Source organism: Pygoscelis adeliae, unplaced genomic scaffold (assembly GCF_000699105.1).
Source record: "Pygoscelis adeliae isolate BGI_AS28 unplaced genomic scaffold, ASM69910v1 Scaffold289, whole genome shotgun sequence".
Lineage (NCBI taxonomy): Eukaryota > Metazoa > Chordata > Aves > Sphenisciformes > Spheniscidae > Pygoscelis > Pygoscelis adeliae.
Genome location: NW_008825499.1, coordinates 195,292 through 219,983, shown reverse-complemented (window position 1 = coordinate 219,983; position 24,692 = coordinate 195,292). Strand labels below are relative to the sequence as shown.

Here is a 24,692-nt window from a genome sequence, read left to right as displayed (position 1 = left end):
TCTCCTTGGAACAAATGCCCACGTGGCTTCCAGTATTGGTGACTAATGGGCAGTTGCCCGTTCGGTTGGCAGTTGGATGCAGAAAACCTACCTACAACTGCAACTGTACAACAAGACCTTCTAAAACAGCCATCTACTCTGGCAGCCTTGGGGGAGGAACTCTCGAGTGTTTAGCTGAGCTTCCCACAGCAAGCAGAGAGGCATCAGATGGAAGGACAAGTGTGTACCCATCGAACTTTCAACCTGATTTAATAGCTTACCAAATACGTATTTACGTTTTTCCATAAACACTGGAACCCTGTACCAAAGCAGGCGACAAAGTTCACCTCCGAGCCTGGAAGACTTGGCCCAACTTGGCCCTGGACTTCTCAGCTAAGACTTGTTGGACATTTCTTAGCAGAACGGACCATGTCTTCCCGATGCCCAGGAGCCTTTCACGGTATGAATCGGGAAAAGCACAGGATTGCAGCACAGGCCAGTCACATCCAGTTCTTCCCTGCCCTACCCCAACCTTCCTGTAAACCTACGGAGACTATTTCCTGTTTCCTTCAATTTACGCCACTAACTGGATTCTCATACACCTGCGTTATGCTTTTGTTTGCTTGGAGGATTGATATGTGAAGGTGCTAATTAATCACCTGTACTGGTTTATCATCCTGAAAGCTTAGTGCCCATGGATCTGAAGGTACTGGTCGGACTGCTCAGGGAAAAGACATCTAATGTACAATATACTTCTGGGACCAAGATCTTAGAAATTTTGTAATCCTTATAATGGCAATAATAAAGATGAAAACGACCGAGCTATCTCCGAACGCCCTGTCCACAGACACCAAGGTAAGAATCGAGCAAGACTGCAGAAGAGCTACTGCCAACTTTAGCTCAGGGAAGGGGGAAACGGGGGAATAAAAACATTTCCCACTCAGAAAGTCAATAAAATAGATCAAGAGAATATCTTACTTTAATAGCAATTTATTATCATTAAAAGTAACAACAAGTAGGTTTAAATCCTTTTGTCTTAAAAATCTAGTGTAACACACAGGTCACTGCTACAGTTCTATGAAACCTATGGCAAAACTGTATCCCCAAATCACACCGTTCTGCCTCATCCTCATAGACATCAATGGTGTGGGACACAAACAACACAGAAACAGATCGCTCTATACAGCACTTGTCGTAAGGATGATCATTAGGCCTCAAGATGCTACAAGTTATTCTGTAAGAGCTATTAAGTATAACTTTAGTTTTCCCCTTTGTTAATATTGCTGGAACAATCAAATATTTCACACAGTTTTTGGTGACGCCGTAAGAATCTTTTAAGAACTGTATTTTTTTCCCCTGTATCTCTTCTTTGCTGCTAAAGTTTTCCTTCTTTTTCTTTCCCCCCCTTGGTGACATGGCTGCCCCATTCCAGGATACGAAACCGCAGCGACGTTTGTAGTCACTCTCCACACAGCATCACCTATTTCCTTCACATTCTGAAGCCAGTGCTCAGCTCTAGCACTTACCTTTAACGTTGCTGCCAGAACGACTCGGCAGCACACAGTTCAGGAATACTACATGCTCATGTATTAATCCCCAGCTTCTTGGGAGCTCTAGAGCTTAAGTTAAGCTCAAGCTAAGTACCCAAGATAGCTAACTTACAGCTAGTTCAGGTTTGTGTAAAGGAGCAGCAGCCAGACGCTGCAGGACAGAGGCATCTTCACATTACAGCTGTTCACAAAAAGGCCTGAGCAAGTCATAATACTGTTCGTCAGTGGCTTGCAGGACCAAAAAAAAGCCTCCACAAGCAAGCACGCATATTGGTGAAAAGAAAGGATGGTCCTAATTCTGTCAAGCATTTAATGTGTTGAATTTAAGCTTACAACGTTACTCAATATTCAAAAGTAAGCAGAAGCCTCTGAGCGAAACCTTTCTGGCTAGCAGAAATGTAGTGAAGGAAGAAACAGAACATGGGTAAACTTTATATAGCTACTCAGATGTGGCTTGTACATGACCTCAGGTACATAGGAAGGTCTGTTCTTCAGGAGCAAACCCCTTGGATGGATATTTCTGCATGAACTTCACAGCAGCATGTGGAATTGGGGAGCTCAATGAAAACAAATCAGTAAGCAGCTTCATGTACATCTATATCCACTCTGGATTTCAAGAGTCATGGGAAAATAAACACAATCGTAGGCTAAACTTATGGAGGAGGCACTAGGCCAACAGATTCTATGAACAGACTCCAGTTGTTCTACAACAGCAGTTCACACTCTTCTCTAAGCAGACCCACAAGTTAAACTCCAGGAGAAAAGGGGGTGATAAATTTACTCAATTAAAAATACTTTTTTGGAGTTTGCTCTTGGGGGGGGACGGGAACCAAACCAAAACCAAAACAATGCTTACAGCAAAACTGCAAAATCCTGTCTTACCTAAGATGCTAAACTACTATCTTGCTTTGTAAATGTACCTATCAGTTTATGAATATCCCACGCTTACTCAGTAATACCTTAATGACTTTTAACTGAGGTAGCCACTAAACCATCACCATACATTAGCGATGCCAACTCAAAGGGAAAAGCTCAACTAAGATGCTCAAGAACAGTTAGTTTGCCAGAAACAATCGCACTTGCTTCCAAAAATGTCATTTTCTGTCTTGCCCTCCTCCTCCCACCCTTGTTTCACTTCCTGTTTCTCCTCTTTCCCATCTCTAGCAAACAGCAACAAGGAAAAATTTAGCTTTCCAGTTCATTTGTAAAATCTCTTTGGCTTTTCATTTCAAATGAAGAATCAGTGAATTTACTTTTAAATTAATGTCATGTAAAACACTGACACTGAAGGACAATCTCCAACCCCAAAGACTGACACGTCAGGTGCCAGCTCTACCATCTTCCTGCACATGCCTAGGTGCTAGAAGCTGTCGAAAGACGTCTGCATGGGCAAAACACAGAAGTTGTGAAAAGGTCCCTTTCACTGTAAGTCTCATCCCATATATGTAAACATGCAAAGAATCACCTGTCTAATCACTGTCTTTCAAGTACTCAGGAAGCTAAAATGAAATGGCAATTATCATTCCTCAAGCCAAAAAGTACATAGATCTAGAATATCCTTGGCCTTTCTGGAGACATTCATTTCTTAAAATGAAAATATTTTCAAATGACTTTTGTAGCTATGACAGCTTATATTCAAATTCAACATTAAAAAAAAAATCAACTTGAAGGATAATTAATACCCTGGTATTTTTGAAAACATTTCCATTATTTTTTTGTGGTCCCTTATCACAGATCTTTTTCAAGGTAATTCAGAACCCCCTCTACCCACATACAAATCAACCAACCAAAGTTGAAGAAAGAAAACCCCAGCTGAAAATCAAACACCCCAATATCTAAGTTGTTTAATACTTGTATTGCAGAATGTACCTTCAGGTAAAGGTCTGTAGCGTAAACATCCGGTTCTGACTTCTTTTCTTCAACATTATCTAAAATTTGAGGGTTCTCTCCATCGGCTAAATGCTTTAATGCAACTGAAGGAATGCAAACTCTCAGTTCAGATACATTGCATTGACTCAAAGCAGCATAAAACCCCCACTTCCAAGACACATACCTACCAAACAAACAAGCCTGACGAGAAAAACCATGCTCCTGTTTAAAAATAGAGCACTAACCAGTCTGGCGTGCATAATATTGCTTTCTCTATCTAGATCAGATACTGTGTGTATATTCCCAAATATAAAAATAAAATTGTACGAATTGCATGCAACCGTACATAGTGCAGTTCAACCAATACTGAAGTGTTCTTGTTTTTGTGAAGCATGTGGACAACAGCAAACTGCAGGGTGATAATTGTAATGTGGTCCTTGGGCTTCTTCTTCCACAGAGACACACAAAGCTACTTTTATTTTAAAAAACTCTAGCCCACAATAGGGAGACATTAAACAATTTAGCCATTATAACTGTACTGTGAAGAATTTCTGAATTTCCTTATACATGTCTAGATTACCCAAACGGATTTTTTGTTACAAGTCCTTTACTAGAACTCCTTTTTCACAAACCACACACCAAAAAAGGTGTTTTCTGCTTTGATTACATACAGTTGTTCATCAGGTGGAAGTAGATGAAGGTAGTTTATTACATTATAAAACTAGCCTTATCCTTATGAAGCATATGTAATACACAAATTAAAGATTCCAGTGAAGCATCACCACATACTAACCCTTCATATTTGTATAAGACGACCAGCTATGAAGTTGGTAACTACCGAAACTGTACACAGGTGCCTTGCTATATCATACTTATGTTATAGTTCTCTTTTTAAAACATTCCACAACCACCTCTGCATTTGGGTCCTTTTCATCCATTTCATCTATTCAGCCGCTGTGTTACCACTTCTCGGTACATGATAGAGATATATATCAGCAGAAGAAAAATGACAAAGAAATCATCCAAGAACCCCAGAATTCCAAAGAGGGCTTCGGGAAGAAAATCCAGAGGTGAAGCCAGGTAGAGCAAGGCTCCAAGCAAGCAGAGGAATATTCTGATGCGAAACATCCAGAAGAGGCCCCCAACAGAAAACATCTCCCTGAAAGCATGCCGCAATAAAGTAGGCAGATCCATAATTCTTTCCATAATCTATGAAGAAAGAAACCAAAAGTTAGTATTTTGCTATAGCAACGGGCCCATGCTAAATGGGTCTTTTTTCAGTCTGAAGTTTCTATTACTACGTTACAGCTTTGGAATCTGTTAGTTTATAAGAATTAAAACAAAAAACAGTGAGACAAGACTTCCTGGATTTAGTTTTGCTGGGTAAAAAGTCAGATTTAGAATATACATGTTTTCAAGAAACAGTCAAACTGTGTTATTCTATACCGTAAAACATACATTTAACTCACTACAAAATACATTGGCAACTGTTAAGAAGGAAAAGCAGTGACTGCTAGAGTAAAACAAATGACTGAGAAAGGGAGAAACAGCAAACAGGTTAACTTGAGTGAAATATCGATCAGAATGGAAGACAATTAGGGTTGCGAGAAAACCACAATAGGTAAAGTAGAATAGGTTGCAGTTCTTCAGAAACAAAACACTCCCTCCCCCGGCATATAACCAGTGATTCACATAAGTTTCCAAAGGATGGATCAAGCTTCAAAGTAAACTAAAGAACCTTTAAATGAATCCATCCCTGGCTCCCTTCTGTTTTTCTACTATGATTCTGTCATCTTAGTGAGGGACTGCTCAGTAGAAAATATTCAGGTTTTTGTTGTGAGGCGTAGGGAGGGGTGAACTTTGAAATTTTTTTTTATACTGGTTCCTTTTCTACTGTACACAGTTTCTACACAGAGCCATGACATTAAAATGAGTTATTGCCAAGGCTGAAAAAGTTCTCTAGAAAGGAATTTTGTATGTGGTTAAGGCAATACACCATGTATAAATCAAAGACAATTTATCTAGTCTGATTAGGGCTTTAATGCAGACTTCCAGCATGGCCTCAGACAGGTTACTGGGGACTAGACACAGAGCCCACAAAGAGGTCCAACGGAGCCTGAAAGGTAGTTTCAGTCTGTTCTGGATCAAAAGCATAACTGTTTTGTGGTTTAGGACATGAAAAAAAAAAATTCCCATCTCCCACCTCTTTTGCCTGTTTGGACTGTAATTTTTTCTTGCTAATGTTTTGTTATTATATCCAAATCCAATGAACAGATGAAGACAAGCAGGGAAGTTACTAGTATGCATGTGCATGCATTTCACCTTGCGACTCAGAACATGCACATAGAAGACAGGCTCACAAGGCTGACTTTCTAAAGTTCGCAGAACTTCAACCATCTCTCTTAGCTATTTATCAAAAAAATCCTGTTTTCTTCACTCAGAGAGCAGAATAAAGACTGTAATATAATCTAGGAGGAAAATAAAAAAATCAAGACAGCATATAGCTTGAAATCTGAGGAAGAAAGGCACAGAGTAGAATTTCAGATTCTTCTAATCGATGCAAAGAGATCCATCAAGAAAATATTCTTCCTTGCATGTCATGTATTTCATTAAGTATTTTTACTGACTAACTATTAATCCTTTCAATTTAACAAGTCATAATTAAAAAAGCACTTAACACATGAATAGGGAACTCGAGGCATATTAGCAGTTCTCACTCACAACAAAAATGCAAGTTTCCATACATTTCCACAAATTACGAATAAATATTTTCAAGGTTGTGGGTTTGCTGTAACTATATAAACATGAATTTCCTAAGGAAAACTTGCACAGTCCCTAAGCATCGTGAAGAGAAAATTCATATCCCAGGGGAAAAGAAAAAAAAAAGAAGGAAAAAAAAATCATAAAAAATGCTGTTAATCTCCCCTCAAATCAATGACTTTCACCGAAATTTACCCAAAACTTACAGATCTGGGCTGTCCTGAGAATCTCCGATTGTAATCATTAATATCTTGAAATACTTGGGTTGCATCCTGCTGGTCTTCACCAAAGAGTGGTAAAAACAATGTTACCTAGGCACAGCAGGGAGATTTTGTTACATGTGCAACTGTCTTTTAAATGCAGATATTGTGAACTATAAATGAAAACAGTAATCTTCAGTTAACTACCTAGAACACACTTTGTTTTAGTTGAATATTTAGTAACAAAATAAAACAAAAACTACTAACATGGATACTGCTGCTAAGTTTTAACAAATTCATTGCTTACAACTCTTTACAGAATATTAATTTTTTAAAAGATTATTAAAAACAAGCATAAGATTCCTCCTTCTAAGAGAGGCTTACAGGAAATTTTTCTAAATACCTAAATGGTTTATGTTTCAGCAGTGGGACAGATGATATTGAGAATAAAGTTAATTTACCAAATTAATCTAGTTTTGTTTCTTAAACTGAAAATCAAATAAAGCAACCAATCAGGCTATTCTTCTTCCATCTTTAGAATGGCCTCGCATTTCAGCAAACAAGCAGCAAAACTCATACTTTTCCATACGGACGTTCACACCAAGACCGAGGACAATCATACAGAATAATAAGTTAACAGAAAAAGATATTAACCTTCAGCTCTTTTGTAAGCACAGAGAATTCTGCTATGTTCTTGGGTTAACTTTCATGCAAACATAGAAAAATATGAAAGGACATATTCACATATATCTTATGTTATCTTTCTGTATAGGTGTTTCTGAAAACTTAAGACTTGTATTTGGAAGCCATATTCAGGTATAAAATGCAGATTATCATAGGAAACAGAAAATGCATAGCACTTTAAATTATTACAATCTTCAAAAGCTCCTGCTGTACCAGGCCACTAAATATATATCTTGTATCTGTGCAGCAGTCACATTTAGCAAATGACAGCACAAGCAGATATACATTCAACTCTTAGCCCTGCCACAAACCTTCTGTATGACTCACGTTGTTCACGTGTACATACTTCCATTCCTCATTTATAAATCAGACCTCACTTTTCTTACTTCACAGGGTGAGAATGAATGCATAACTGTGCAAGCAGTATCACCCACTTTACCTGTTACTTGGAGGAAGGTAGAAGAACAACTATGTAAGAAGAGACACTAAAATAATCACTTATTTTCCCCTTTTTCATCTTCCTCGCCTTTATTTTTTTGTGTCTCTCTCCTCGCTGGCTACACTCTAAACCTATTCATTCTTCCTCTGTTCATACCCTATTTTGCTTTCGTTCCTCTGCCTTCTTACAGTCATTTGTCCTGCTGATACACACAATCAAAGCAGGATATAATGTATGGGCCAGGGCGTCAAGCATGTTATATAATTCATCAGAAGTTACTAGCTCTGTAGTTTGTGCACTGTTAAAATAAAGGTGTACTTTTGTTAAAACTTACACTATAAGACTCAGAGATCCTAAGTATTAATGAGTTGCAGGGACATACAACTGACAATGTAAGTAAGTTGCATAGGAAGTAAGTTAATGCTTGCTCTACAAAGCTCAAATTAATATTACATACAAACTAAAAATAAGGACAAAACAAGAAATTGACATGGATAGGTTTTTTTGGCAGGGAGAGAAGGAAGGGAGAAGGTACTTCTCAGAAACCAGTAGTATACTGCCTACTGACAGTCTTGAACAACAGCCAGGTCTTTCAGATGCAAGTTCTGGTGAAGAAGTTATATAATATCCCAAACAGAAAGTATGGAAGAATCACAGTTAAGATCTTATGATTTTCTGTTTTCATATACTCCTTTACAGGAAAAATGGCTGAGTTATCAGTGCTGTTCACTTAAATTCGAGTTGCAGGAACAATCTGTATTTTTTGAGCCATTTGGCAAAGCAAAAAGTTCAAAAAAACTTAATGTTCACCAACTACATCTCACATGTCCATATTCTTTCAGCTCCTCAGACTTCTTCTTCTGTCAGTCTCACTACTGCAGTTCACATATAAATGCTTTTTTGATAAGCTATACTAGATAGTCAAACTACCAGGTCCATGTTTACTTAAAATATTACCGTTTGTCTGCAGATTGGACAACGGATGGCACCAAGCCATGAGCCATACCTCCAGTAGGCAACAATGCAGGAACCTGATGAAGGTAAGTTACAGACATTTAAACTTCTGAGTTGAAACACCCATTGCGTGAAATAATATGTTACACACCAAGGAAAACAACAGAAGTGCATAAGCAGTTAGGTTAAACCTATCTTTTCTAGTATAATTTTGTATACAACATTCACTGAAGATACCAAGAACCAATGTGTTCAAATTCAATGCTATTCATGAGAAAAATCCTGAATAGGTTCAACTGCATCATTAATTTTAAGGTATTATTTCCTGAAAAGACAGAAAACTTCTTAATCATTAACTGAAGAAACAAATAACTAAAATTTTACCAGTTTAAAATTTAGAAGTCACAAAAATGTAAAATGTAAAATTTATCCTAAAAACCTGGCTTTATTATCAGAGTTTCAACAGGTGAAGGATTATATAAAAATCTGAGGACTTTAACTGTTTTCCAAATTTGTAAATTTTTTCTTTTAAACGACTAGGCATAGTATGCACTATATACTCCATAAAACTAGAAGAATGCAGTGAAAGAATCCTACTGGGAACCTGAAGGAGAGGAAGCAAAATGCTACGTAGGGTGTTTATATGTAAATTTGAATAGCTGGGCCTCAAAGAAAAAGGCAAACACTTAAAGCATTGTGAACTTAGTCTCAATTCTTCAGGACTTCCAAGAAAAAAAAAAAACACACTCTGAGATAAAGGTAATACCAAGCAGAATTTTTCACTCTTTCTAAACCAATTTTTTTAAGTGGTACATTTCCAAGTGTTTTTCAGCCTCTTCAGTATTTTACTAACTGGAAATAAATTATACCCTCTGTCCTTGACATTTTTAAATTAACCGCAGTTTCAATCCTGATAGCATAGAAAAAAAATGTAGCACACTCTCAGAGTGACTGTTTATTCACAAATGTATTTTCTGAACAATTTATGTTAAAAATATTTCTAATGCAGAATAGAAGATAAGCAGTTAAAAACAAACAAAGCTTTGCATTAGGGTGACTGTACTAGTGCCAAAACTTTGTATTTCTGTTCTGGTTTTATCTTTGTATTTCTGTTCTGGTTTTATTGTTGGGGCTTGGGGTTTTTCTTGCTTACCACAGAAGAGGTGTCCACAGTTTGTTTCTACAGGAAATGTAGCCTGTTGCAAACAGACTGGACAAGACATATCTGTATAGAAGCGATGTCTATCACCAGCAGAAGCATCCTGCTAGAACAGAAGACAAATGCAAAGTGTTAGAGATACTATTTTTATGTAAGTCTACTGAGTTTAAAAAAATAATAACAAATCCAGCATTCATTTACTAGAAGTCAAGCAGTCAAATGCAGAACTATGTGAAATGAAAGAGAAATATATTTAAATTCAAAAATAAAGCATACTTAAATGAAAAAACTGATTCACTACACAAGTTCTTCTCGTGACAAGCCCATTATTTTCCCTTCACCTGTTATATAAGTATGTGCTTCAATCCAGTTAAAGACCACAAAGAATGAAGCTCGTTGGTCCTTCACATTAAGTTAGGTTAGACATGCTGAAGCATGAATAACAACTCAGATCTAGACTGTTACTTCATTATCCTATGCAGCTCTGTCCAGAGCCAGGTAACTGAACTGCATTGCCTACCAGCTGCAGTATTTAGCGTTCCCAAGCGTAGACATCAGCCTGTGTATGTCATTGCCATGAAATGGTTTTTCTCCCCATTTTGCCATATTTGTCTTTCACATAAATATGCACTGTAGTTAAAAATCTGTCATTATTTCAAGAAGTATTATCATGAAAGACTCTCCTCAATACTCTCCAAAAGTACGGCTTTTCACTTTAGGGCTGGGACTCAGCAATTTCCAGTAACCTGGCCTAGGCTCTCCCGTCCTCCCCTCTACATGTCAGAACGGGATGCAGTCATAGAACCGTAGAGTGGTTTGGGTTGGAAGGACCTTTAAAGATCATGTAGTCCAACTCCACTGCCGGAGTGTCCCCCAGGCACGCACATCTGTCACTAGACCAGGTTGTTCAAAGGCCCATCCAACCTGGCCTTGAACACTTCCAGGGATGGGGCATCCACACCTTCTCTAGGCAACCTGTTCCAGCGTCTCACCACCCTCACTGTAAAAAATTTCTTCCTTATGTCCCATCTAAACCTATCCTCTTTCAGTTTAAAACCATTGCCCCTTGTCCTGTCACTAAAGGGTTTGGTAAAAAGTTCTCTGTCAATCTTTGTTGCCTGGCTCTTGCTGCTGTGCCATTGTTCTGCTACATGCAGTTTATCAGCCTAAACATCTAACCCCTGTCCTGTGGCAGCAAGCTGTACTCCAGATTTCCTTTCCTTTACCACTAAGTTCCCAGGAACATTGCGGGAAGCACACAACATAATCTAGCATACTCCACCTTGTGGCAAAAACTTGTTTGAAAAAGAACCAGCCAAGTATTTAATTTTAATTACTTAACTTATCGATAAAAAAACAAGCCTATGTTATCTCATTACTTGATAAATTTCAAGGATGCTTCTGTACAGTAAGTACGCTTCTGTAACTTTCAAGACCAGCTTCTTCCAGAACCTCAGAGAAGTCTATGCTACCCCAAACCAGATAGTTGAACGATGCCAACACTTAGCACAGCACCTGCTCAGTTTGAAGCTGCTGACGAAGAGCTCGCACTAGCTCTTGATTTTCTGGGTGTATGTTCTGATGTTCATTTCTGTGAAACAAAATATAAGCAATAAGAAAAACGGAACACTGCAACACAACACTGAAAAATAACTGACTGAAAAAAAAAGAAACTTGAACAAAGGGCAAAAAATCATTCTTTCCTGCTATAAAGGACTTAAAGGAAGTACACAAATAATTAAGGAAACGGGACATTTATTCTAGATCCCAAAGTTACTCTGGACATTTAAAGCTGTACAGCAGCAAGACTTTTCAGAGAGACTCCATAATCAATCATTAAATCACGTTAAAACTAGATTTTAATCTGAAACAAAATTAAGCCATTAACCTGCAAAAAATCAAGTTGCTTGAAAGGTTGTATATTCATCATGCAGAAATATTTTTAATTTTTGTCTCCACTGCTAGTTTTTGTATTGTTAGTCTACTCATAAATTTCTTATTTTTTTCACTCACTATGTAAGTTACAGAGTTGAAAAATCCTAATTATTTCAATTTCATCTGCTACATGAAAGATTAAGACATAACATTTACATAAGAAGGGGTAGGCAAACTCTTAGATTTAGAATGTTGAATTTATGTAACTATCAGCAGACTGGATATAAAAAGAAATCACTCTTTTAAAATCACTCTTTAAAAAGAAAGACTCTACTGGCAAGAAAACTGCAGGTTAGAGATGCCAAGGGGAATCACAGGGAAGGGACTCACTGAAGAAAGGAGGCTGGATATATTACAAGTTTGAAATTCAAAAGCACAATGGGAACAGAATGGGAATTAAAAATGATGCTGACAACATCAAGAGGTGTTGAGTTACAATAAATCGGAGTCAACAGCATCATATTCAAAACTGTGAATTTTTATGCTCTATTTATTCATATGGATGTCATTGGTGATACATTCTGCTCAGCACCGTTGAGGTCTCAGCTGGATTCTGTTTTCCATTTTGGGCTAAATGCATAAAAACACGTAGAGAAGTTGGAGGAAGTTCAGAAGAGAATAAGAACTACTGCCCACATTTTTTAAACATTAGAGAAAGAGTGAAGAAATGTCAGTTCATATAGAAGGCTGCTCATGGAGAAAAAAGGGGACAGGATAAGGCTTTCATTCTATAAATATGAGCAATTATTTCCCACAGTTATCTAAGGTTGGTGGAAAAACATTTCTAACCACTAAGTGTACAAAATCAGAAAAGGTTACCTCAGGGTATTGTGATCTATCTTTGACTAAAAGTTAAATCAAAAAACAGGTTGTACTGCTTCCAGGGATGATCTAGGCAAGCTGATCCTCTCAGAGCTGAGGGCTGGACTGGCTGATTTTTTAGGACATTTTCTGGTTGCAGTTCTATTTACATAATTTCCTCAATGGCTCTAGGAGCTTCTGCAGTATTTTCCTTCATTTGACGTGGGCAATCATAATACTGCATTACTGCTGTCTTTTAACATTTTGTCTCCTTCATTGTTTCTTCAAAGAAGAACAGACAAACCCCATATTTTTTTCATACTAATAATTACACGGTTATCTGTAAAAAAGAAATTTATTTAACACTAATGTGGGTGACCTACATGAACGTTATATGATGGGAAGGTTACATTAAAACCCTTCTTGCCCACCCTGGGTCTCCACGAGTCAGATTTTGTGGATGTTGTCTGTCATACATGTTATATGTGTAAAAGTATTTTCCTGTTTAGATGCTACAAATGAGCATATTTTGCAACTTCAGTTTGCCAGAACTTTGATATATATTGAAATTCAATTCAAATCACACATACGTGGATAAGCCAGTTTATTCTGATTCCTTCATGAACAACTAATTGCAAATTTGCTGCTGAAGTGTTATCCAGTGAAAAGCTATACCAAGCAAAGAAGAATCTTAAGTGCTCAGATTAAGAAAGTAGACATGGAAGAATTACCTAGGCAATATTCGCATATAATCCTTGTACAAATACTTCACTGATATGACTTTACTCTGGTATTACATACTATGTTGAATACATGAGAGTATTTGTAGAGCTGTAGAGGTACAGTATGTACAACATCTGTCACTTATGCGTAAGATGCTGAGGTAGCAGAACACTGCACAATGTCTGGGAGGGGACATATCCAATTCATAACTTCTGTCATGCAATTAGTGTGAGAAAATAAATTAAATAAATGAAAAACAGTATGGTGCTATGTAATTAAAGGCATTACCAAACACAAGCCAGAAAGAAATAAAGTTAGATGCAGACTCTTTTGATTTCCCCATTTCTGAGTGTTAGCACTCTATAACTTGAGGGAAAAAGTCCCATGACGTGGAAAGATTGTACTATGTATCACAAAGGGCCCCACCAAACTATCCTTACCAGAAGAAGGAAGGCTGCCTACTCATTCAGTGTGCAGTCTCACACAGGGAATGTGAGGGACAGTACTTATGGGGACTGGTGGTATCACTGTGCAATGATGGCCATTGTTAATTTCCAAGGATTAAGATCTCACTTCTGCTGAAAATACTGACTTGATCTTATAGTCAAACCACATGATGGGATAGAAAAATGAGAGAAAAAGATCTAAACCTGAAGATTCATAAACATGGGCTAGGTAAGTCATCTGGGACAAGTAGGGAATCTCTGATACAAAACACTGGCAGGTCAGGCCCCCTTTAATTTGTTGGATAAATTAGATTTTCACAGTCTCATTTGTAATGTGACAACCTACTCACAAATTTAAAAGATGATGGAAAAAATCAGGTGGCAATTTATCAACATTTATAACTCAAAGACATACAGGCTTTGCAAAAATCTCTTATAGTGACTGAACTAAACATCTGCAACTTGGTATATATGTTAATTACTGCTAATAAGTTTCTCCACCAAAAGCAGAGAGGCCTTCAGCTCATGCCCTGATGTGATGCTTCACTGAGTTCTCCCTGCTGAAGACAAGTACAGCAACCATATCCCTTAACATTTCTTCCCATATTCCACTTCTGCCCCCTAAAACCTACTGCAACACACACTCCTTGCTGCCTACTTCTGCTTTTTATTCAGTTCCTGCAACCTTATCCATTACCCTAAGCTTTCTTTCATGTATTCTTACCCAGGACCTGTTCTTACCCAATTTAAGTTTTTCAGATTGCATACACAAGTATGGGTGGCAAAGAGACTGAGGTAATGGACGCAGAACAAGGAACACACAGACCACTGTATTGCCTAAGATAACTAGAGAAGAAAATACTCCTTTTCTCCCCCACTCCCCTTCCAGTGCTAAATAAATAAGGATTACTATACTTTTCGTACTGTACAGATTTTCTACCGTATTGTGCTGATTTTGATGGAGACAATAGGAAAGAGGTAGAGGAAAAATGCTGCTGAATACAGACAATTTCAGAAGGTACCAGAAGGCACAGTGGAGAGCTAAGAGGATGCTGATAGGACTTTCAGTAGTCAGTCATACAATACAGAAGTAAACAAGCTTCAAGACTTCCAAAGTATGGAAGTTTTGTGTCTGAGTTTGTTTGCCCCTCCAGAAAATAAACCATCAGGGCATGTAACAGGATCCACAGACAAACTTTTTACTTAGCTCATTACACTGCAGAGGTAGTTAGTAACTACCCCTTTTCTTCCTCCCCAAGTAACCCTTCATCATCGATGTATCATCTCCCTGAACTCCAATCCTGAGTGAACTCCCACTACTCTTGCCCACTGCTGACTCTTGTTCCACTCACTTTTTTTCATGTTCCTAACTTACATTCCTTTATAAAGTTCAAAAATAAAATGTTTACTTTTAAACTAAACATGTAAAATTCAAGTCACAAATGCTAAAAATGTCAATATAAGGGGTAGAAAAAGCATAAGAGAGCAGAGGGAAAAGAGGCACTCTTGAAGCCATCTGAATAACTGAAACAGCCTTGGAAAGAAAAGCAAGGTGAAGTGCATACGTTTCTCTTAGATTCCTTTGCTATCTCCTGGTCCTGAACAGCAGCACTGCCTTGCAGTCCAACCAAGCTTTCCCACTTCTGCTTTCTTTTGCAGCTTGCTCTCAAATACCTCCTATCCTGCTAATACTTCTCGTATGGACAGATCCTCCTCAGTAAATTCCATAATGACAATGTGTCACTAAAATTGAGTTCTCTTAGTTGTTAAAACTCCTGTGTTCAGAAGTCTACAGACAGCTGTAAAAAAAAAAAGTGCCAATCTGAAGCTCAGACTTATTTTCCCAAAACACACAGGTTAAGATATCTGTTAGGTTGCAAGGAAAAACTCTGAAATGAAAAATAAGCTTTGATTACTTGACCATTAAAGTTACTGAATTCTGAACTTAACATTTTGCTTTATGGAAAGCATATTAAAGTCCATTGTTTTCGAGCACATTCATTTATAAACAAATCAGTCAATTTATTCAGGTTTGGTGTTTTTTTTTTGTTTTTCTTTTTTTTGGAAGGAGACTGCAACTACAACATACATTGGAGGATTATATACAATCTTAATTGTGGAGTCATTATTGACAAATCTGTACTTTGTAACCAAATATGACACACCAGCCATATAAACTGTGAATTCAGCCATTTTCAGTCTTAAGAAATGATGAACATTATTCAGTTTGGTCATCTGAAGATAAGGAAGAGTCAAACTTCACTTTTGAGAAATGCATCATTTCATTCTAACTGTGAATTAAATTACGAAACTCTGCTAAGCAGTCAGTTAAACAGAGTAAGTGATCAAACAATCACTTCCTTAATGTCGCAAAATCACAGCTGTTTTGTATACCAATGCAAAAATTTGTTGAGAAAGCTAGAATTTTACAAATGCAGGTATGTAGATTAATTCCTGTCAACATATTCTCACCTTAAAAGTGTATATACCAGAGCAGCAATGAAAGTGAAACTGAGCACAACTGCCACCAGTACCTGGTCACTTATTCCTTCTATAACTGAATCATTATCTAGCTTCAGACTCTGAACTTCTGCTTGGTGACTGGCCATCACAGCTCTAAAATGTAAAAAGAAATATATACATATACATACATATATATATATATAAAAAAACATACACGTGCACATGTACATTTTAAACATAGTTACAAATAATATGTATACACATCTATTCATACACACAGTAACTTCCTGAAGCAACAAATCAGTCATTGCTGGGGGAAAAAATGGTAAAAGAAGAGTGAACAGATGCATTTTTACCAAACACTGAGCTTGCTGCAGAGGACTGCAAAACATTTGTCTTGTGCAGTAGCAAACAAGCCTTAAATGACTGTGTTGTGATCTAAAGATTATTTTTTTTTAAAACACCAGTCAGATACTTTACCTGGCAATCTTGACCAGATAACTTGCCAAGGAATAGGTAATTGCTGAATTAGACATATTCTAAGGACAGTTCATTTATAAAAAGTATAATGACTCTGCATTATCCAGAATTTTAGCTATTACACAACACATCATTGCTGCTAGGCTGAGACAACGTAATTTTTAGAAACCTAATTTTCACCACTTATGTGAAAAAAGAAACAAGAACATTGGGGGTTTAGCTGTTTTTAGCATGTTAAATGCCCATTTGGATACACAGGAATCACCCAATGCACTTTATTTTATCTGTCTTTCCTATGCATTACCATCCTTTAGCTGGAAACATTGGAAAAACTTGAAAGAAAAAGAGTATTATCAGGCTTCCCTAGTTAGACTTGTTTGTTTTGTATTCATTTCACATACACAACAATCAGAATGACTTGCCAACGCTAACATTTATTACCCTACAGCATTAACCTACAGCTGGAGACAAGCAAAATAAAATAGTTTCCAACACACTGCTAAATCACTCCTGTTGCAACAAGGAAGTGAACTACAGCTGTGAAAATCATTAAACCAGGAGAGCGAAACTAACTCTGGCAAGTGACCAAAAAAGTCATACCGAAGCTGTGCCCATACACAATTGAAGTATTTTTCATACAGAGCTGACATAAAATCTCTGCATCAGTTTATGAGGTCAGGTAAGACCGGTATCATTTACTTTACTTCCTAGTCCAGTGTGTGTGCCTTAAGCTTGCAAGCCTTTATTAGTGTTTCTCTCTACTTCACAGCTTGTGTCATGTTTTAGTTTGAACCTTGCTGTCTAGCAAACATCAGCAGACACTGCCTGGCCCTGAATTAATTGCAAAACTGAAACGGAATACAAGTCATTGGGATTTTAGTGCATACCTGTAATGACTACCCTGGCAAGATTTCAACATGCCAGTCTGCTGCTAATATAAAAGTGTCATCTTTTCCATAAGAGAGCTACTCTCATCCTCCAGACCTTTTCTTGTACGAGTTGTTGGAGCTTTTTTCAAAGCTTCCTTACATTTGTGGGAGCTGCCCTCTGTATCAGCAATGCAAGAGAAGCTGGTATATTCTAACATTATTGTAAAAAAGGGTGAGTGGTATAATTAAGTACCATAAGAGCAGAGAAAACTCATGGAGAATGAAGGGTAGATTCCTTTAATTGTTGTTGTATTTTTGGGCTTCCACTGTGAAAAACAAAATTAAATAATGAAGCATATATGAAGTGAAACAATAAACTAAGTTATCCTAAGTGTCCCAACCTGAATTGAGACTATTATTTCTGTAAATATAACTATAATTTTTGCTAATTACAGCTTTCTACAAGCAACCATGTCAAAGAGTAACTTTTCCCAAAGCTGGAACACCAGTGACTCATCAAGAGCCATGTTTAAAGTAGGTCAATATTGACACAGGTTTCATATATACTAGTGGAAAAAAAGACCAGATCTTTGTGGAAAGGTCTTACATAGAAACAAGAGCCTACACAAGGAGTTACAGCGTTTCTCTGTGTAGCTAGTTACACAATTATATTGCTGTAGTTAAAGCCATGAGGCTAAGGTGTTGTGGAAGTTTTCTGAGCAGCAGTTCCTTGGTGCTGAGGATCTGGACTGGTAGGTGTGCTGTGATGCATCCCCAGCTCAACATTCCCAACACATATACTTTATTTCTTTGCATATCCAATCCTGAAGCAGCTTCTCTCTCTTACAATACATCATTCTGGGACGCTCATTTTCCACACCTGTGTCTCAGGCAGCGTGCTTGTATCTTCAGCTCCTACATTTTCTCTCCTCGGGTACCATCATCAGTCCACTAATTTTTACTGTGTCACACTGTCATTTCTGGTTGACAGTACAAAACCAGAAGTAAATAGCAAGGAACTGGTATATGATTATTCCTCCATTGTCCTGTATCAGCTCTGTTAGAATAGATCAACATGCTAATAAAAACGACATCCCATGAAGTGTAGTGCACTTTTTTTCAGAAATACACACTGTGGCAGACATACAGGTGCTTTAACTGCACCTTTGGAAGGCAAGTGTTTCTCACACTGACACCTGAAAGGCTTCCTGTGTCACTGCTTGCTTGGTGCACTCTGAAACCAACACATGAATTGTCAGTATCGCACAAAGTTAACTCAGTTTCCTTGAACAGCCTTCAAGACATCCACTCTAGAGCTCCCTCTCCCTCTCTGCATGTTGCTTGCAACAACACTCTTACTCCTTACCTGCCTACCATTAATAGTACTCACTACATCTGCTTGCCTTCATTTCTGCTCATGCACTCTTCTTGAAATACCAAACTGTGGCGCCAAGGTTAGCAGCAGAATATGAATAAGAAATACACAGATCCTCACCTTCTCTTTCTTCCCGCACATGCCAGTTACTTGTACCTACTTCACCCCTTCACTTACCGCATCTGACGTTCCCAATAACGATTTTCACACAAACTTAGTGTCCAAAAGAAATTCCTGCACAGTCTTTCTGGCTACATAAAATACCCCTCCCTCAAACACTTTGTCTTCACTTACGTATCAATACTGCCAAGACGTATAGAGGGGGGAGTGGAATCTCTGCCTCAGTCTCTCTCCCAGCTGCTTTCTATTACTAAATGCTGGAGAAAACAGGCTACCAATGCTTAAGGCTCATGCTGTTCATGTTTTAACTTACTTGCTGCTTCTGGACAGCAAACAAGTGCTGAGCATATTCCCCTCTATGCACTTACCTCGAGCACTTTTTCTGAATCAGACCATTGCACAGGAGCGCTGATGTGTACTGTGTAGAATAAGAACTACAACAGAAGGGTTTCACTTCAAAAGATCAATACATACTTTCTCAGCATAGTCATTCAAGGCCCAGTAGAGACAGTAACAATTTCCTCTTACTCTTATCTCTGGGTTAGCACGTAAAAAAAACAATGGCTACAAGGAGAACACTGCTAAAATACACTATTTGAAAATTGTCTAACTGAAGGAGGAAGGAATTTTCTGATCTCAAGTCTGTTTTGAACATTTTCAAACAAAATACCTAGAACTGCAAGCTTGCAGTCTGTGTTTCTTCATGTGCAACCACAACAGCCAATGAACACATCTGCAGTGGTTTGAATGTGTATCAGACTAACTAAACAGTCCTAAAATAGCTGCTAAGGACTCCCAGTGCCTGTGTTTAGCAGTGGTGCTCTTTCAGTTGGTACAATCACAGGAGACTTAGTTCTTAAACGATGTAATGAAGACCCTTCAGTCTTCAGAGACAACCAGCATTGACAGGGACTAAGTGTATGTCAGAGAAGACTTCTAGAACTAGACTTTATACAGACATCTAATCTCTCCTAAAATAACAACTGGTAATAATTTGATGTCATTTAATAGCAACTCAATGTGGTTTGTATTAAACTCAACCTTTTTATGTTGATCCATTACATTTGTCTGGTTATGCAAAAATAATAGTATTTCTTCAACCTTTTCATCTTAGAATCCTTTTCAGATCAGCGTTCCACACCACAGGCTTCTCAGACATTAATTTTAAAGCTGTTCCTTCTCTGTAGATTTATGCTTTTTGTTTCTTTTTGTAATTACAAAGAAGGTTTGAATTTTTTTAATGCTGTGCCTTTGTTCTTTTATACAAGAAATTAATTCCTGTCTACACTAGCTCTCTGAGAAAGTACCAAACGAATAGAATGACTTCAGGAAATTGAAAATAGGTTAAATTTTGAGAATTGATTTTTGGTTAAACTTAGGGTTTTTTCTCTTTTTAGCCATTTAACAAGGATAGCTTTCTTAAATGAAAGCATAACCCCACCCTGTGTTCCAGTTAGGGGATGAAAACCAAACCGCATCTAACAATACTCACATCAAAACTGGAATTTATACAATCAATTTCAAAATGTTGAAAGTATCAGCTGCAAAGTTTAAAAATCTGACAAAAATGTTGGGCCTTCTTCCTACATTAAAAGCAACAACAAAAGAGCCCAAAACTTAATTTCCAGTTTTATTTAATCTCATCTTCAAACTACTGGCACTTGCTTGAAGTAAAACAACACGACTGCCCAGTGAGGGGAAAAAAGACAAGGAGTTACTCTTCCATTCCACTTGGGCTAGGTAAGTTACAGCTGGACTTTGCGCACAGTACTTAGACTGGGACCAGATTTACTGCATTAGGATTCTTGATGACTACAGAACAACCTCAGACTGAATTGTCCACAAAATGCTTGGAAATAGAAAGGAATGGAATTTATTGTTTGTAAAATCACACAGTTTTGTTTGTAAAAACCGTCACAGACTAACCATCTGAATACAAAATCACCTTGTTTATTCTCAGTTTTTCTAAGTGATCACTGACAGAAAGCAAGACTAATTTACTTACATTTCAAATAAGAAACTGCAGGCCTTAAAAGTTACATTTCTCCCTCTATGGTTACGTATGAACAATGCATGCAGGTTTATGCAAAAAAAGGAGAACCATAACGAGCAATACTGCAATTACAATGTCTTTTATTCTTGGAAACTCATACAGATCCCATTGAAATGTGAGGGCATGAAGACATACACTAGTGTGGATGTATTATTTCTTCATTTTTCAGATTTGAAAAGTCTTATGAACACTTTCAATGTTCGACATACAGCACTGCTAGAACAATACCCCATGCCACGATTGATAAAGAAATTAAGAACAACCCAGTGTTTGCCATGATATATTAAACACTTGTTGCCAGCTACCCAAAGTCGGGATATCCCCCCAGTTTTCTGAAGGACTTGAACTTTTCCAAGTTTATCAGGGAAGTACCATATGCTAATATACTCTCAAACCCAGAGATTTTTAGGACCTGCTACCAAAGGAATATACAAGCATAGAGAAAAAGATGATGCTCTCTTCCCGTCTGAGAAGTAAACAATGAGATAACCCACAAGCAATACTGCTGCGAGCTACAAAGTAGTAACCAAGAGCAACATTTTATTGACTTTGAGAGCATGGCACCATTTGCTCAACATCTGGAAGATAGGTTGGATAACAATGTGTCCTTTCAGGGGCTGGGCGTGAACCAGATGAGAACAACGGGGTTTGAGTTTTTGGGGTTTTTTTTACTTTGTTTTCATTTTGGATATTTTCTTCTTAATGCAGTACTGGCAACCACCTTCAGTGCTTGAAAAAAATTATAAAATGAAGACAGTCGTGGTAAGCCAGGGTGCAAGTCAGAACCTGTAATACCTTTTGCCTGTTGTCTTTTATTAGCAGAAGCATTACCCCTCTCCTTAAAAATGCCGCTTTGTAGAGACTGTGTGTTTTCCAGGATAAGCTAATTCCTCTCCAACTAGTAAAATACTATGAGTCACATTTTTTTAAGACCAAAAAGGCTTTAACTCCTCAAAATTTTCTTCCATGGTAAAAGGAACAAAAAAAAAAAAAGTTTCATTTGTATTAACAGGTTTCTAGTAAGATTGACTGTTTTAGACAACAGAAATCAACTTTTAAGAATTTAAGCATACTAAAATGGAGCATATTTATTCTGTAACCCACCCCCCTGCATGCATATTAGCTTATATTGAAATATCTATGGCACAAATTTAGTGTTTTTCTTTCATTTGAGAGAAAAAGGGACATAAATTCCCAAAATAAAGACAAATTCTTAAACGTGGGGCAATAATTTGAGACCTCTCCCATCAGAAGTTATCCAATTACTTCCTACTTCAGCACAGCAGCAGGTCATGGCCACGGTCTGTGGTTGAAAATGGGACTTTGTGAATGGATTTGACCCAGCAAACTGCATCCTACAGTTATTTTTACGCTCCTTCATGAAGAGCTCAAAGGTATGCCTAGGCTGCATTCAGAAAGCATTAACAACAGCAGGCATTAAGCATGCATGATGAACGGCGAATGTATAAACAGCATTGAAGGCTCTAGCATAAGTTTACTAGCCTAAATCCTAAATCAGCTAAATCCTCAGCTGATACATTTTATCTAGGTACTTTAGTGTACTAAGGTTGGACTTTGAAACAGTGGTGTAGACATATATAACATTATAAAACAGAAATAAGGGAAATGACAGATGGTGTACTCAGAAAAAGTGTTTTTGAGGAAACAGAATTAATTAGTTTTTCATTATCATGAGCATAGTCTTATTTGAATAAAGCACACACAATAATCTCTAGTATTAAGTATTTCCATATGTTTTAAAAATCAGGAGGAGACCACCCGAAGGGCACATTTCTAAGATAAATAAATAAAAAAAAAAATCAAATATAGCAACATACAAATTGACAAGATACATTCTGCGAGGTTATTAAAACTGACTTAGGAATATCTTGCTAGGATTTCATGCGGTCTGTTAAATACAGCATTGTTATGAGTTAGCAGCAACTTTGGAGTCACAAATCAGCTCAGCTGGTACAGCAAAATTATAGCCAAACTCAGCTATACCATATTCGGTTATCTCTTCACCATAAACTACCTTTGCTTTCAGGACTGTGCTGACTATACTTATGTGCATGCATGCTCTTTGCAAAAGAGAAAGGAAAAAGCCCAAGGAGTCTTGCTGAAATAGGGAAAAGGGCAATTTCAGTAGGCAAATAATAATTTTGTTCAATATACTTTGAGAACTGACCAACTGAGGCACTTGCCTGGTAAAGCAGGTCTCTGCAAGGTCTGAGGTCAGCAGTGTCTGAGGCACATTTTTTCCTAAGGGGGGGAGGGGGGGGAGGGGAGAGAAAAAAGAAAGTAGGTATTCTACTTTTGCTGGTGGAATCATGCTTTGCAAGTTAAAAATACTACAGATGCAAACTCCAGACGCAATTCTGTACGGGAAAATAATCCCAAGTTAATACACCATTCTACTGGGAAAACAAAAAGTCTCCAATCATTTTTCTCATGAGCCTGAAACTATGTTGATGGCTTGAAGCAAAAAGACAAATTCAATGGTCTGTATAGCATGACTATTTGGAATATCTGTCTGGATGATGAATGACCTGTTTAAAACAATCCCAAAGTCCTCCACTGCTTTATAAGGCTAAAACATACTGAAAGGTATAGAGTTCTATAAAAAACAGAGGGTGGAACTGAATTCATATGCAGATAGGAACGTGAGAAAGAGCCTGCCAATGCCTTCAGTTTGGACATCTGACTTTTCTGATCAGACAGGAAGAGAAAGGAAATAATGTCACTTAATTATAATAATGTTTACTGAAATATGGTAATACTTCAGCTAAGAATGAAAAGGCTTTAAATCTCTTTTAAGAGAAGTGCCCAAGAATTCTTCATTGTAGAAAGCAATGCTTCCATACACCTCACATCTAAAATAGACAGCAAGACAAAAAGCATTACTATATTTGTTTGCATCAACGAAATACAAAACGTAAGCTACACATCATGACAACAGGCAAAGCAGAGTGGGAAATGGGGACATAAAGGAAGATGTGGCAGAAAACCTTCAACACTGAAATATACTTATGAAAGCATTGTTTGTCAAAAGTACCAAGCATATAGCTTAAAGTACACATTAAAACCTGGAACGGGAAGTTATAGTTCCGCAGTGTACATAGCTTTCTAAGACTTTTTAACTTATTCCCGAATGTGAAAGCTACCTTTAAACAAAGGGAGATCAAATTCATAACTTAAAAATTAAAACAGTGGGTTATACAATAAGATCAACGAGAAGGTACTTTACTGGGAAAACTTGAGAATTTTCACAGCTTTTACGACACACTTTAATTCAAAACAGGTTGACATAAAGGAACACTCAAGATTTTGTCCATGCTACTAACTTATTTAACCGAAGAACTGTGAAAAAACAGGAACAAAGTGATATTTACTAGATCTGCAACCCTTCCTTTCTTGGTCATTTACCCAACTCTCAGCTGTTATCGGTGCACTGTGCTGGCTACTCCGCATTGCTGCACGTCAGGCCAGCTTATCACGACACCCGACATTCTCATTGCAAACATCGGATGGGCCAAAATTCAGCTGACCACTGAGGAGTTTCTTGAACTCTTCAGGCAATCCCTTTGCAGCATGACAGAGAGCTACTCCGGCTGGGGCAGTAAGGACGTAGAGCCACTCTGGCCGTGAAACACACTCCTTGTCTTTGAGATTAAAAATTAATTTAGTTACCTGCATGTAATTGCTAAGTAAGTAACTTTTGTTTTATGTTAATGAATTTTTACTACAGCAGAGTTTTGCTCAGGGGAAGTTAATGCCATTTTCTACTCCAGAAAGAGAGGAAAACCTTGTAGAGGCTGCTCCTTCCACAAGCC

The 24,692-nt window shown here is 37.6% G+C and overlaps 1 protein-coding gene across 3 annotated transcripts; it reads right to left on the bottom strand.

Annotated features, from left to right (window-relative positions):
* Positions 1 to 2,366: 2,366 nt before the first annotated feature.
* Positions 2,367 to 23,123, bottom strand: RNF170 (ring finger protein 170). Of its 3 annotated transcripts, none has more exons than XM_009331505.1 (7): positions 23,064 to 23,123; positions 16,034 to 16,115; positions 11,110 to 11,185; positions 9,589 to 9,697; positions 8,439 to 8,512; positions 6,365 to 6,469; positions 2,367 to 4,607 (listed from the first exon to the last, which is right to left on the bottom strand). In XM_009331505.1, exons 4-7 carry the CDS (start codon positions 9,656 to 9,658, stop codon positions 4,338 to 4,340), a joined length of 519 nt encoding a protein of 172 aa, XP_009329780.1. In that variant the 5' UTR covers positions 9,659 to 9,697; positions 11,110 to 11,185; positions 16,034 to 16,115; positions 23,064 to 23,123; the 3' UTR covers positions 2,367 to 4,337. The 3 variants fall into 3 exon arrangements, with proteins under 3 accessions (XP_009329780.1, XP_009329779.1, XP_009329778.1); XM_009331504.1 differs by having other exon boundaries at positions 15,972 to 16,115; positions 23,064 to 23,117; XM_009331503.1 differs by having other exon boundaries at positions 9,589 to 9,700; positions 15,972 to 16,115; positions 23,064 to 23,114.
* Positions 23,124 to 24,692: the final 1,569 nt, after the last annotated feature.